This window comes from Microtus oregoni, unplaced genomic scaffold (genome assembly GCF_018167655.1).
Source record: "Microtus oregoni isolate MIOR12 unplaced genomic scaffold, Mior012 000003F_ref0000135, whole genome shotgun sequence".
NCBI classification, from domain to species: Eukaryota; Metazoa; Chordata; class Mammalia; order Rodentia; family Cricetidae; genus Microtus; species Microtus oregoni.
In genome coordinates this window covers 20,561,764-20,577,056 of record NW_024543062.1, presented here as the reverse complement: position 1 = coordinate 20,577,056, position 15,293 = coordinate 20,561,764, and the positions used below count along the sequence as shown (strand labels likewise).

Below are 15,293 nucleotides of genomic sequence, written 5' to 3'. Positions count from 1 at the left end.
GGTCTCTATAGGATCAGACCCTCACTTTCAGCTCTCTTCCTCCCTACAGCTGCCTTCTCAGGCCAACCACAAAAGGTGATCATGACATCAGCCCCTCTGAAGAGAGAAGGGATTCTGGCATCTACTGTGTCCCCATCCAATGTGGTCATTGCTTCTGCTGCTATCACCAGGGTAAGGAGATCTAGCCTAGGAGGCCTCTAGCGTCCTCACTCTAGAGTGGCTTTCAGACAATGTAACTGCTCTGCAGCAGTAGTATATGACCTCCCCCATGGGTCTCCACAGGCTTCTGGAGTCACAGAGTTCCTCAGCCACAGTACAAGTAGCCAGCCTACCCCTGTCTCTCGGCTCTTCTCTCCAAGTACAGTACAAGACTCTCTGGTGAAGGGCGAGCAGGTCCCACTGCATGGGGGTAGTCCCCAGGTCCCTGCCACAGGCTCTAGTAAGTATTTTCCTGAGTGGGGTGCTTTGGGCTTTATGGAAGAAATAAGCAGCTTGTTCCTGATGGGGAGGCCATTCACAGGCTCCATAATCAAGCCTGGCCTACAGAACCCTCAGTCTGCACAGGCTGGGGAAATGCTAACTGGGCATCAGAGTAGTGTAGCCATACCAGCAGAGCAGGCACAAGGGGCGGCAGTTGTGTCCCAGCAGGGGTAGCTAGCACATTCAGGAAACCACGCTCAGAAAGCCTGGCTCAGAGCTGCCAGTCCCATCCAGAAAGGGACTGAAGATTCTTGTCAGCAATCTGGAAAACTTGAGCCTGGGACTGCTGTAGCTGTGAACCAGCAGCAGGCTCATCACCGCACCACATCTCCTGGTTTCTAAACCACTGCAGATCTGTGGTCATCTTCATATCATACAGCTCGGGGCAGTCAGGACAGGACTGGTTTTGCCTGGTGACTTGGAGACTCAGAAGTAGGGACTAGAGGTCCTGCAACATCAATATTGGGTTCCTTCTGGTGCCATACTGGGAAAGGAACTAGAATATCTATGCACATCCCAGGCAGACAGTCTGTCACTGTGCTGCACCTTAATGCCTTCTCTTTGCTGAAACCATGGTTGCATCTGAGCATCTTACCTGGGAAGACATGATACAGAGGGGTTTCCAGCAGAGAGGGGTGGACTTGTCCAAGGGCACGTTTTGAAGAATGGGACTCTTCAGTCTGGAAAGATACAGACTCAAGAGACAGGAGTTAAGTGTCTCAGATTATCCAGGAAAGGGAACCGCAGAATGCAACTGCAGAATGTGCACTGAAGCGAAACCTGGTCATCTAGGAGAAAATAAATTAACTGACAGCATTTGTTAGAATAAAGTGAAGTGGACCTAGGAAATGGCTTCCAGGGACATGAGCCCAAGTGGGTCACAGTAGTACTCTGGTATATTCCGCGTGGGTCAAAAAGTGGTCGTACTTTTTATTTAACTTTCAGAGTGGGTGAGAGAAAGAGTAAGGAAATATCCATGTAGAATTTAAAGCACAGAAATAAAGCAGACTCCAGTGTGCTGAGCACACGGGTTAAGAGCCTTACAAACCTCTAAGGGCCCTGGGCTACCTTGAAGTGGCATTTTAAGGATTGGGTTAGCAGTTCAGTTCCTCCTCTGAGCAATTGCGGATACCTAGGATGGGGTAGCATTCATGCCATATCCCACATCTAACTTGCCTGCCTCATGGGTTGCTTTGGAACCAAGAAATCCCCTTTGGGATATGGGCAAGGGTTTCTTCAATATTTTCTCTGGGGTAGCCATAGAAGGACTTCCAAGCCTAAGGGCTTGCAGGGAGTCCCTCTGGTTGGTGAGGACTGCCGTGGGGACAGGACAGTGAACTCTCACTTCTTATTTTTTCAGTTCCCTTCCCAAGTGTTTTCCTCTTAAGAGAATTTTTTCCCCCTCAGGCCGTGACTGCCCCAACTCAGGACAAGCCTCCCCATGCCCATCAGAACAAAGTCCCAGTCCTCAGTCTCCCCAGAACAACTGCTCAGGGAAATCTACAGACCCCAAAAATGTGGCTGCATTAAAGGTACTGCTTATTTCTCTTGAGCCTTGATTGCCTTGGTAGGATGGGGCGGAAGAAAACATCAGGAAAGGAAAGCCACAGATCTAGCTGGTGTTGCAAACTCAGAATCACTAAGATTAAATTAACTCTGACCATTTCCCATCCCACCACAAGCCCACGATGATTAGGGCCTATTCAGAGCTCTGGGTGGGCATTCTGGGCCCAAGAACCAACAGCAAGTTCTTATGACATGGTAGGGGTGCATGCAACCTTGGCCACACCAGTTGCAGGGAGGAAGCAGGATTGTAGGCACTAGGTTGTAGAGAAGCAGTCAGTCTGGCTGCCAGGGCCCAGAGCACATACTGCTTTCTAGCCCATGAGTCCTGCCCGCTCCCTGATGACTCCTCTTAGAGCGTTTTAGCCATTTGCCTCTCCTTCTGCATAGTTTTCTGGCCTGGCTTGTCATGTGCCCCGAGACACTAGTCTTTCTCTAGCCTCTCAGCATTATGTTGTGCAGTAAGGAGGAACAAGGCCTGGCCTATGTCTCAGTGACCAGTTGATTCTCCAATAGAACCGGCAGAAGCACATCTCAGCTGAACAGAAAAGGCGTTTCAATATCAGGATGGGCTTTAACACCCTGAACAGTTTGATCTCCAATAATTCCAAGCAGGTAAGTTGCTTGAGAGTGTCCTGGTGGTGTGATAGGGCATCTTTCCTGTGTGCCACTGGCCAGCTAAGTGCTGCTCCCCTGAGCCACCTGTCCTCTACAGACTAGCCATGCCATCACACTGCAGAAGACCATGGAGTACATCACCAAGCTGCAGCAGGAGCGGATGCAGATGCAAGAGGAGGCCCGGAGGCTTCGGGAAGAAATTGAGGAGCTCAACACTACCATCATGTGAGGTTCCGTTCAAGTGCTCCACCCCATGCATTTCCGTGTCTCAAAAGCAGAGGGGACCCTTTGTGGCCTTTGCTACCTGTATTGCAGCAGTTTAGCTTCTTGTCCTCCTCCCACAGGCCTCTGCCTGTATCTGGCTGTGTCCTGCCTGTCTGGTTCCCCAGGGTCCTCCTCTACAGTCACCTACCCCAAAGCATCCCCTGACTACTGTTGTTTCAGCTCCTGCCAACAGCTGCTACCTGCCACAGGAGTCCCTGTCAACTGCCGCCAGTCTGACCACATGAAAGACATGTTTGATGAATATGTGAAAAGCAGGATCCTGCAGAATTGGAAATTCTGGATTGTATCCTTGGGTTTTCCTTGCTCTTCCCTTACCCAGGCAACACACTGAAACAGTGGACAGTGTTCTCGGGCACCCCTTGGAGAAAGAATCTCACAGTTGTCAGAGTTCAGGATTAGCAATGCTAGTCTCATCTATCTATCTATCTCAGGGAGAGAAGACTCTGGACCGGCCCTCGGGGCTAGAGAGACCACATCCAAGAGGCTTTGCAGGAAGGGGCAGGGAGGTAGATGGCCTGCTTTACTCTCCAAACTTTGGCAAACAAAAGCAGCTTGATAACTGAAGAGACAGCAAGGTGAAAAGGAGGAGACCCTTCTGACTGCCAGTGACAGAGAAGGTGAGCCCTACCTGCTGTGACATTGGAAAGAAACCAGGGCTTACTGAGTTACTGAGAGACCAGACCCTCATGCGGTGGCGTGGTTTGTTTCTTCTTCTCTTCTTATTTGTGGGGGTTTTTAATTATTATTTTTTTAATTATGTGTGAGTGTGTGTGTGTGCGAGTGTGTGTATTGAGTGCAAGTACCTGCAGAGTCCAGAGAGGGAACTGATCCATTGGAGCTGGAGTCATAGGCTGTTGTGAGCCTTGACACCATCCCTGGGAACTGACCTGCAGAGTCCAGAGAGGAAATTGATCCATTGGAGCTGGAGTCATAGGCTGTTGTGAGCCTTGACACAATCCCTGGGAACTGACCTGGAGTCCTTTGCAAGAGCAGTACACGCTCTTACCTGCCAAACCGTATAGTTCTTTGTTTTGTTTTTTGAGAGAAGAGTCTTTGGTGCCCAGGGTGGTCTTGAACTCCTGAGCTCAAACAATCCTCCTGCCCCAGCTCTCCAAGTAGCTATAGGTAGGGTTTGAAGCCTGTTCCCTCAGATTTTTCTCTGCCTTTGTGTCCCCTGGTCTTGAGTACCACAATAAAGCATGTCCACCCAGGTGCCAGGACCTGTCTTCTGGCCAAGGCTGCTCTGATCTCAGCCTTCGAGGTGGCAGCATTGCTTTACAGGATGGTTGCTGCCCATCTGTTTCCCAACAGCTCTGCTCTGAACATGGTCCGCTTATGCGACAGGTCACCTACAACATAGGACAGTCCCTGCAAACACAGTTGTATGGAGAGAAGGAAAGCGTGGCGAAGGGTGTGTGTGTGTGTGTGTGTGTGTGTGTGTGTGTCCTGCACTTCAGAAGCTGTTTGTTTGTATTTTGTTTGCTTGTTTGTTTTTGAGACTGTCTCACTTATAGTGCAGACTGGTCTAGGACTTGCTTTGCAGTACAGTATCCTCTTCCTCTTAAGTGTGCCACCATGCCTGTGTATTTGTACTACTTTCATTCGTATTGAGAATGAGACTCAAGGCTTCACATACACTGTCTAGGTCAGGACTCTATCTGGGAGCCTAAGAGCCTGACTTGAGATGGCTGACAGCACACCTCTTCCCCAGCTTGCTTTGCTGTCTTATTCTGCCATAAGTAGAGCCTGGTCCAATGTGGAATGTGTCAGAAATGCTTCAGTGAAATGCTACATTCCTCATTTTTAGGCTAAGGTGGGTACTGTAGACATCATAATTCAAGAAAAACATTTCTATCTCTACTGGGCCCATCCTGTAATCCTTTGGGAGCTCTGCAGGATGTGGGGAGCTTGCAGGCTGTGCACAACACAAATGTCAGGCTCCAGCTTCAGACAGACACTTTGCTTTTGAGTGTTGTGTGCCTCTCATGTTCCTGCCGTGTCTCCTGTAACTGGATAACCTATGGTCTCATGTTCACCTCATTGTTTACCCCATAACAGGCCAAAGAAACTGTCTTCTGTCTCTTCAAAGGCCAGTCATAGTAAGAGCAAACCATTGAATCTCATGGTGGGCACACCTTGCCTGGCAGTAACTGACCTGGCCCTTCCTCTCTCTGGTCAGTTTTCTTTAGGTAATTATTTGTCATTTCTGAGGGAGGTCAGCAGGTAAGCCTTCTTTATCTGAGTCTCCTTAGCCCTCCCCAGTGCTCACCTTTTCCTTAACACAGTCCTGTAGTTCAGCATGATCATCCAGCCACTGTTCGAGTCTTTCAAGGGAATGGTGTCTACCAGCAGCTTGGACGAGTTTCACCGGACAGCGCTTTCCTGGCTGGACCAGCACTGTTCTTTGCCTGTCCTCAGGCCAAGTGAGTCTGGAATACCGGAGTTTGATACTTCATGCTGGTTCAGAAGGGAGAAGAACCCTTATGTGGGCGGTGCTAGAAAAGTTTAAACTCTACTGCACAAAGCCAGGCCAGCCAGGCCAGAGGCATGAGGACAACATTGAACCAGAAAAGCTCTAGGAGCCAGCCTGGGTCCCTGAGCTCCTCTCAGCAGGCCTGCAGTCAGTCACATCCAACTTACATTTATTGAATATTTGTTATTTGCCAGACTCTGTTTTAGGTAAATTTTGTGCTTTCTTACTTAATTTCTTATTTAGTTTTAAACCTACAACCATATATTAAAGTTACAGAAGTTCAGTATTAGAGCAAGAACAACACTTTGGCAGCAGGAGCAGCTGCTCCTGCTCCATAGGCAGGATGTGAGATTGGGTCTCAGAATGGGGCCCCTGTCATTCTCCCCATAGTTGAACTCTGGCCATCATCCTTAATGTTTGGGAATCACTAAATAGGGTTGCGTGTGTGAAGTTTGCATCCTGTCATTCTGAGTCTTGTGCCCAGGCTAATTACTGCCTCCTCTCTCTTGCAGTGGTGCTGAGTACCCTCCGGCAGCTGAGCACCACCACCTCCATCCTGACAGACCCATCCCAGCTGCCAGAGCAGGCATTAGAGGCTGTTTCCAGGATTGGCAAGAGATTGGGGGAATCCTAAGATTAGTTGGCATGTGGCTGCATGAGATGCCTGAAGACCCCCCTGTACCCTTCCTGATGCACAGCCTCAGGGCTGCCCTTGACTCCTGGGGCTCACTGCACCTATCAGGACGATGCTGTGCTCAGGTCTGAAACAGGCTGGGGCCTGCCCACAGCAGATCCCATCTTGGGAACCTAGCTGTGCCCTCTCACTCAGTGACTCAATCACAGTCTCCCCTGCGTTTGGGGGGCCCAGACAAAGGGAAACATCAGCTGTTCTGCTCCTGCCCCCCTGGTGGCCTACTGGGGTCCAGGGCTAGCAAGTGCAAGACAAGAGACAAAGCCTAGTCCTGCAGGTGGGATCGCCCAGGTCCTCAGGACTCCTTTCTTGAGACTTAGAGACTTGGCCCCGCCACATCATTATCCACTTGTGCTCCTCTGGCAACCCTGCACACTTTCTTCCTCTCCATCTCCTGGGGGGCAGCACCTGACCCTCTGGGCTACCTCTCTGACCTCTGCAAAAAGGAATGTGCCTCCTCCCTGGTGTATCCTATTGAAGGGGAAATCTCCACCAACCCCTGAGCACACACAGAGAGTAATGGGTCTGGAGGCCAACTGGACAGGACAGCGGCATGCAGTGCACTCGGAGACCCTCCAAGCAGTGTCATAGCTATTATGTCTCAGTCCTACCTGGCATCACGGTCACCATGACGTTCCCAACATTGCCAGGGACTGGCCTGGAGCCTTGGCCTTGCTCCCAGCTGAGGCCTTCTGTGCCTGTTTCCCCCCCGCTTGTGCTCTGCCGTATGGAGGAGGCAAGTACACTCCAGGGACTGTCACCTTTGGTTCTAGCGTTCGAAAGGTCACACTCCATGATGCTGCTGTCATCCTGGTCATTTTATCTGAGGTTTAGCTGGGAGCTCCAAACCAGGACGGTTCTCAGACCAAAGATGTCATCCTACTGAACAAGTCTGACCAACCTTGTGTGAGGAGGAAGAAACAGCGGATAGGCAGGATGCCAAGGAGTCAGCCGGTGAAGCTGTCTCCAGGCTAGATGGTAAAGAGCTTGCTCAGATTTGAACCAGTGAAGGTTGGAGGGTGACGTGTGTCTGAAGGTTCAAGTGCCCTAGTGTGCGTGTTACAGTTGGTGGAGACAGGGAAAGGTTGGGGGAGAGGGCACTTGACCCTCATCCTTCTCCTTGCTGCCTCTGAGATGCCGCCTGCGGTGAGGTACTCTCTCCAGCTCTCAGGGAGCCCAGTCAAGGGCACCTCCAGGAAGAATGTGCTTTTTTCTCCTGCTGTGACACCTAGAGCAGGCAGCAGGCTTTCTTTTGAACTCTGTCCTCGCCCCTCCTCACCACGCTGCCTGTGAAGAGGGGAGCCCAGCAGTCCCCTGAAGTTCTGATTCATCGGAAGCTCCTGCTGATGCCTGGAGGCCTGCCCTGGACTAAATAGGTGGAGAACAAAGAAAGGGTAGGGGCTGCTGGCTGTGCCACTGTTGATGCTATGAGCCCCTGACCACGTGCTTGCTCCATTGTCTAATTTCTGTCCTGTTTGGGAATAGCATGGTGGCCCTCCTCAGCTGACCCCAAAAAGCATGTTTACAGGTTGGAGGATGAGCACAAGGCACGTGGGCTGAGCCTTGGAGTTTCCACCAAGCACCCCATCCTTTCCCAAAAATAAGGTGAAATCATTCTTCAGAAGATGCAGGCCACTGTGGTAGAAGGAAAAACTAAACCGCTGCTGTGAGGGCCTCGAAGCCCAGCCCTTCCTCCTCCCATGCCACGTGACATGGGCCACACCATGGACTCCAGGTTCTCTCTGCCCTTGCTGGGGAGTAACCTTGTGTTTAAAACTCTGTGGGTATAAGATTGGCCTTTTGCTTCTCTTGCCTACCTCTCCACCATTTTGCTGAGTTAATTTCATCCTGTTTCATCAGACGTTTAAGGCTGTTAGATTGTGTAAAACTGGGTGAGAGAGGAGAGTGAGTGTGTGTGTGTGTGTGCACGCGCGTGCATACATGCCTGTGTGTGTGTGTGCACGTGCATGCATACATGCCTGTGTGTCTGTGTGTGTGTGCACGCGTGTGCATACATGCCTGTGTGTCTGTGTGTGTGTGCACGCGCATGCGTACATGCCTGTGTGTGTGTGTGTGTGTCCTGGTAGACTTTATTAGGTGCATTTTTTTTTTTTAGTGACTCCATTTTCCTTTTCTTGGTGCTCACTTAGACCGTGGTATGAGGTCATGATGCTTTAAGGTCTCCAGGAATGATTCTACTTAGAGATTTTCTTGTTTTGAAATCTTGCCTGATGAACCCAGCCAATCAGAGGGTCCTAGCTTTGACTTCTGTCCTGGACACCAAGGCCCCTGTGCTTGGGGTCTCCCTGGGTGCTGGCTACACTTTTGGACCAGGGCTTGTTTACAGTTCTTTCACTCCCATTCCTGTCCCCACTCGCTTGGTAGAAACTTCAGAATGTTGTCGCTTTGGAGACTAAGAATATCGGCCTAAAAGGATAACCCACAAAGCCACCTGGGAAATCTCTGCGAGGGTTTCTGTGAAATCTTCACAAGCCATCAGCACATGTTCTGTCTGTTCTTTCATTATGAGTGGATCCTGCAGAGGCAGGGTAGCTCTGGCTAAAGGGCTTCCTCAAAGTTAGCAGAAGGTTATGCACCAGTTGTCACCCTCGGGAGAGGCTAGCCATGCTCCAGTGGCTTCGCACAGCACAAAGGAAACACTGCAGCTTCAGAACTTGGTGTTGATATACTGGGTCTTGCTGGAAGTGATCAGCTAGCACGGATTCTCATGTGACCCAACCATGAACCCTGGATGTTGTCAGTGTGCTCAGGACCTGTTACCTCCTAATCGTCCTCCCACCCCCCTCCCCCCGCCCAACATACATACTTTAGAGATCTGTCCTCAGATCTGTGCCCTGGTGAAGAGTGACATCCCTGTAGATTCCTAGAGGACATGGTATCCGTTTGCTGGTATAGTCCAGTGGCAGATGGCACTGTGACTGCCTGCTGGACCACCTGGCCTTGGCTCAGCCTCGCCTCCATTCACTTACTCTTGTCTTCCTTCTACACTGTCAGAGATCCCTTTCTGTTCTTTTTTTTTTTTGGATTTTTCGGGACAAGGTTTCTCTGTAGCTTTGAGGCCTGTCCTGGAACTAGCTCTTGTAGACCAGGCTGGCCTCAAACTGCCTCCCAAGTGCTGGGATTAAAGGCGTGCGCCACCACTGCTCTGCTCCCTTTCTGTTCCTTCTAACCTGGCTCCTCAAGGCTCTCAGTCCTACTACCTGAGTCGTTCTGAGAGATCCTGGGTGTGTGCTGGCAAGGTGTGTGGTCAGTGAAACAGGAATAGTCACCTGGAGTGCCAGTGTTGCCAAGAAGTGCAACTTTGAGCTCAGTCCCTTGATGCTTTGTAGTGTTTCAGAGGACCTGTTTCTGGGTCTGCGCATGTCTGGAAGGAAAGGGAAAGTTAGGTTGCAGTGGCAGAGCATGAAGCTCAGGCATGTGTGAAGTATGTTCCTCCAGCACACACCTTGCCTAAGATCTGCTTAACAGGTTTTGAGATTTTTGTTGTTTGTTTTTTGGTTTTCCAGGGAGGATTTCTCTGTGTAGCTTTGGAGCCTGTCCTGAAACTCACTCTGTAGACCAGACTGGCCTTGAATTCACAGAGATCCACCTGCCTCTGCCTCGAAAGTGCTGGGTTTAAAGGCGTGTGCCCCCCCCCCTGCCCGGCTAGGTGTTGTGATCTTAAGACCCATGGGCAGCTGGTGGGAGACACCAGCAGTGTGAGAGAAGCCTTAGGAAACAGCCCTCACCCTGTGCCTCTTCAGATGTGGGCGAGAACAGGTCGGCTACCAGCTTTCTGAGGAACGGCCTCCCTGTTCACTAGATAGATCTGACTGCTGTCAGAGCTTGCCAGACTCAACCTTCTGGGAAGAAAAGGGAACTTTCCATAATGAATGATAACGTGTGTGTGCACGCGCGCTTGCTCAAGCCTGTGTGTGTGTGCATGTGTGCTTACTTTGTGGAATTTTATTTTTGTGAGATTCCTTTCCAGTTATTTAGCAGAATTCACCTATATCTTTCTGCCAGTTTTGGTTCCACAATTATAACCCTGGGCATAGTGAATTTGGAATACCTTTGGGATTTCTGATCTGGCATTCTCAAGAACTGAGATTGCAGAAGGGAGGGAGACACTGACATTTCCTAGTTTACATCCTGCAGGTTAAAAGGTCTCATGGCCTCAACTAGTCTGTGTCTCTCCTAGGGGAATCCAGTATCCCACCCCCGGTACCTGGTCACCTGGGTCTTCACCTGTAAAGGGAGAGCAAGCTTGTTTGCCTGCTCTGTAATGCCCCAGCTGAAACAGCATGTTCTCCTTCAAGTCCTTGAGGTTTCAGCTTCTGTGCACAGGCTGAGTGTCTGTCGTGTGCTTTGGTGATGGTGTAGGGCTCCTTTAAGGAGGCAGCTACTCCTGGGTTAGGGTGGGCTTCACTTAAACCAGACATCCTTGGGACTGCTCTCCTGAGCTGGTCCTCTTGATGCCCTGCTGTTGACAGGCACGTTTCCACCAGCTGTACCCAACACTACAATGCAGTTTTAAAATTATATTTGCATCTAAGACAATAAATAAACTTATTTTTTTTGGAAAGCTTGTTCTGTGTGACTTTCAATGCTGCCCATCGAGCAGTGGGAGGGATGAAATAAGGAGATCGGAGCCGTGTGATGTCCTGGTTGACTGGCTCTCTGCAACAAGGAGTGGAGGTATATGGAGTGATTCTGGAGGTGTGTCCATGAAGATGGTAGTCCTAGAAGCCTGCATGCAGAGAGAACTGGTGACGGACACTGGACATGCTGGGTGCTACCTACAAGCTCTCACACCGATGGTCTGGTAACTCATGGAGCTCTATGCCCATAATGTACATTACTGTTAACATGGCCTACACTTTAGAAGGGTCCCAGTAGCTTCCTTTGCTAACTGTTGACCCAGCACCCTAGACAGAAATACTGAAATGTTGACCAGTAGAGATACCCTTTTGTCTAGGGCTAAGAAGGTTCGGATCATCTCTCTAAATTGGAAGCTTTCTTTTCCTTCACACCATCTTCCCTAGTTGGTCACCTCACCCTGACTCCACACCTGGACAGAGTGGCTAACAAGAGCCAGCCTCTATGGGAACTACTGGCTTTTTTCATGAGGTAACGGCCTAGATCTAAATCTCTTTACCTGAAACTCTCTGAGCTAATAGGCACTCTTATCTTCTCAAAACGCCACGCCTCCAAGAAAAAAAATTCTTGGCACGAAGCAAGAGAACTGGCGTCCCTTCAGAGCAAGGTTAAGTGGTTCACAGCTTGTTAGCTTAAAGGACCTTGGTTTCCACTGCACTAACTGAGAGCTCTCTGCTCTTTTCGAAGTTTTGAATCCATCTCTATGCATCTCTGGGGTTTTGGAAAATGCTACAAGAGGCAGAATTTGGAGGAGGTCAAGTTTGGGTGAACCGGAGAGCCAATAGCGGCAGTTAAAGCGCTTGGGACTGGAGCAGACTGAGGAGTTTGGTCAGAGCCCAGTGCCCAGTGTGTATTGAGCTCCTGCTGTGGTCAGACTTCAAGTCGTTTGTACCTCTGAACAGTTCACAAATTCATGGGACTCTTAGGAGGCCACAGCTAAAAGGTCATCTGTCTTACAAATGGCTTCCTTCTCTGCCAGTTGCCGAGCCCAAATCTGAAACATCGCCCTTGATATCCTTGTCTTCTCCCCTTCGTCCTTCAATACCAGACTTGTAGGTCACCTTCTTAATTCCAAGTCCATCTGCTTTGTTCCAGCCTCTGTCAACACTGTGCTGGTTATGTCATTTCCTAGCTGACACAATGTATACTCTATTCTGTCTGTCTCCACCTCACAGAGGGACTTGCAGAGACCCAGGTCTGGTCAAGTCACTGTGTGCAGCTTTCCAGGTGAGGCTGCACACCCAATGCAAGCCCTCCCTATCTCACCCGTCAGACGCCTGCTTGCCTTTGCAGCCCCGTCTCTGTTCTTTGTCCTTCCCTGCACACACGGTGTGTCAGTTGGTAATGTTTATTCTTCAAGGTTCCCCCAGGCAAGTTGCCCACACCCAAGCCCTTTCTCCATTTTAATTCCCTTTCCAGCTACCTCCATTTTTTTTCCTCCAGGTCTTTCCTTGAAAGTAGTTTAATCAGGAGACCAACAACAGTTCTACTCCCTCCAATTCAACTGGCCCTGTTTTCCTCAGAACACGGAAGGGTCAAGATCATTCAGTTTTTCTTCCCCATGAGCTTCATGGCCCCTAAAACCAAGCCTCATTGCCTCTTGTTTCTTGTGGCACCAAGCACACAGCACACAGGGAGCTAGGTAACCTGTGGATGAACTCAGTCCTGGCTTACTCACTGGCCACCCCAACTGCTATTCCCAGAAACGGTGAAAGAAGAAAGACTTCTGAGTAAGAATTCCAGGAGGGGTCTGCAGTTAGCAAGAACAAGTGCCAGGCTAAAGAGGATATCAACTATGATTACATAGGAAATTTTAAAACAGTTTTAAAAATTGATTATTTGAGCTAGAGAGTTGGCACAGTAGTAAAGAACGTTTGCTCTTGCAGAGGACCTGGGTTTGATACCCAGCATTCACGTGACTTCACAACCTCTGAGGGCACCAGGCATGTGCATCAACGTAGGAAAACCACCCGTACGTACCGAATAATAAATCAATGCTTAAAAAGTTGTTTCTATTTTATGTGTGTAGGTGTATTTGTATGTACTGCCTACATGCCTGGTGCCCAAGGAGCCCTGGATCTGGAGTTACAGATGCTTGTGAGTCACCATGTGGTTGCTGGGAATCGAACCCAGGTCCTCCAGAAGAGCAGCCAGTGCTGTTAATCTCTGAAACTTCTCTTCAATCCCAGGATTTTTAAAAATTCTTAACTTGAGCAATTTAGGTTATTTGCATAAAAATAAACTTAAATATCATTTTGATGCAAACTCTTCCCCACAGCACTGGTGATCAAACAGCCTTGAGCATGGTAGACAAATGCTCTGCCACTGAGCTGCATTCCCAACCCTTGATACTTTGGGAAAGGGCTTCCCTATCCAGCTCAGGCTGGACTCCATCCAGCACACATTCTCATGCCATGGCCTCCCAAGTGCGGAGCCAAACCTGAGGCCCTGTGCTTGGCTTCTTTGGACTTTCGCTTCTGCAGACTGCAGTTGAGCTTGGGTGTTGGTAGCTTTTGTTGTTGTTGTTGTTTAGGTCAAATCAGAACATAGTTTTGTGGAGGACCTAGCATTTAGTGAACATGCCTTTTTTTTTTTTTCTCTCCCAAGACAGGATCTCACTATGTAGCTCCGGCTATCCTGGAATTTACTATGTAGATTAGGACAGTCTTGAACTCACAGAGATCCGCCTGCCTCTGCCTCCCAGTTGCTGGGATTAAAGACATGCACCACCACCCAGCCCATGAACAAGTCTTTTTGATAAGGCTTCCCACACACACACAGTCGTTGATAATAGTGTGATGGACACCTAATGTCGTTAGGGATCCTAATGGCCATCACCGTCTGCAGTGGTCAGCCGGGCCAGTTTCCTTTCTACCCTCCTTGCCCTCATTCTCATTATTTTGAAGCAAACCCAGATAACATGTGGATTTCAACTGTTGATAGCATTTTTTAATTAGTGAAGCATGGTGGCTTACTTTACTCTCAGCACTTGGGAGGCCAAGGCAAGCAGATTTCTGAGTTCAGGCCAGCCAGGGCTCTATGTAAGACCTTGTCTTAAACAGGCAAACTAACAAAAATTCCCTCAAATCCCCCACATTTCCATAAGTGCATTAATACCCGTTAAGTCATTTAGAAGCTCCTGAGAGGTTACAGTAAATAAAAACCCTGGAGAATGGAGTGTTGTGATTAATCAGATTTCTCCTTCACCGAATCATTAGTTAGACAACCCTTATTTAGAAAAGGGAAGAGCTTTCTAAGATAAGAGTTTACTTTCCTGCCTGAATGGGTATGGTACTGCAGGCTGCCTAATCTCTTTATCGAGTCTGATTGGGTACAGCTCCTGGGCTGTTTGGTTCCATTACAGTTGTAGCGGGGGCAGGGTCTGAGCCAGCAGAGACTGGCACCCTGCCACGCACTCAACCAAGCAGCCCCAAGTCACCCATTAGTGAGGGTGTGGCTGACTTTCACTGGGACACTTAGAAGCGCCGCCAGCATCTTCCCTTCTGTCCCTGAGTAGTAGAGCTACCCAACATCTGCTCCTCTAGTCTGGTCCCCTTTGGTCAATAGCTATACCCCGAAGCCTAGATTTGAGCTGCATGTGGGGAGATCCACTTTACTGGAGATCAAACAAAATCAACTTCAATCCCAAGTGGTACGGGTCTCTGAAATCCTGCAGGAGCTGAGAGGATGTAAGACCAGGAGTGTTTTAGCGTCTGGGCCAGGAGCCAAGCAAAGCTAGCCAGGCTGCGGAGGGATCTCCCAGGCAAAGCCTGCGGGATGGAGTGAATGGCAAAGGAAGCAATAGTTGCCAAATCGTAATAACATCTTAGATTTTGGGGGTTTGCCTACCCCAGGGTTTTTCTTGTCCCTTACCTCCTCCGACTTTGGCATTTATCTCCTTTGTCCCTGACTCATTCCTTTCAAGAGTTTCTCAGCTCTCTATTTCTCATCAACCTTTCTGTAACTTCCAGCCTCCCCTTCAGAGAGTCTGCATTCCCAGCGCAGGGCGCCTTGGCGCCACCACCTCCTACCGCCTTGAGCCAAGCTTGAGGTTCCGCCTTGATTCTTTTCTTTATGTCTCACATTCTCAACATCAGTAAGTTCTCCAAAATACACACAGATCCTTCCACCATTCTTCCAGACAAAGCCCAAAGCCCTACTTTGTCATTCACCATAACAAGCTCTGTCTCCCACCGCCTTTCGGTTCCACGGCCCAGACAGAGGAGCGCCCGTGCCTGCATGCCGTGCATCCCGATGAGTCCTCACCATTGCCAGCGTCGCCTGCTCTCTTCCGCCATGGTCGGCCCTGGCCTGGCTGGGCCTCGTTGGCCTTTGAACTGCCACGAGAGCTCCATTTCTCAGGCGCTCGCGTCACATGCTACCTTCACTTAGTAATGTAGCCCTCGGTGCCACTTTCACGTCACAGCTGTGGCTTGAGGACTAAGACCACATCTCATGTTATCTGACATCTGTCATGCAGCATACAGCTTCTACACCCAGAGTCCTTGGTAAGGTCGTGATTTA

General features: G+C 49.6%; 1 protein-coding gene across 2 annotated transcripts in view; it reads left to right on the top strand.

The window, feature by feature from the left end:
- Window positions 1–10,698, top strand: part of LOC121446025 (MLX interacting protein) — a 60,009-nt gene extending 49,311 nt beyond the window's left edge. The window contains exons 10-17 of one of the 2 annotated variants that reach the window (XM_041648320.1): window positions 50–171; window positions 283–439; window positions 1,888–2,012; window positions 2,560–2,658; window positions 2,759–2,886; window positions 3,106–3,229; window positions 5,245–5,369; window positions 5,932–10,698. In XM_041648320.1, the coding sequence (XP_041504254.1) occupies window positions 50–171; window positions 283–439; window positions 1,888–2,012; window positions 2,560–2,658; window positions 2,759–2,886; window positions 3,106–3,229; window positions 5,245–5,369; window positions 5,932–6,184 (1,133 nt within the window). In that variant the 3' untranslated portion in view covers window positions 6,185–10,698. Of the gene's footprint in view, window positions 1–49; window positions 172–282; window positions 440–1,887; window positions 2,013–2,559; window positions 2,659–2,758; window positions 2,887–3,105; window positions 3,230–5,239; window positions 5,370–5,931 lie in introns of both variants that reach the window. The other variant, XM_041648321.1, reaches the window with a different exon arrangement.
- The last annotated feature ends 4,595 nt before the right edge of the window (window positions 10,699–15,293 follow it).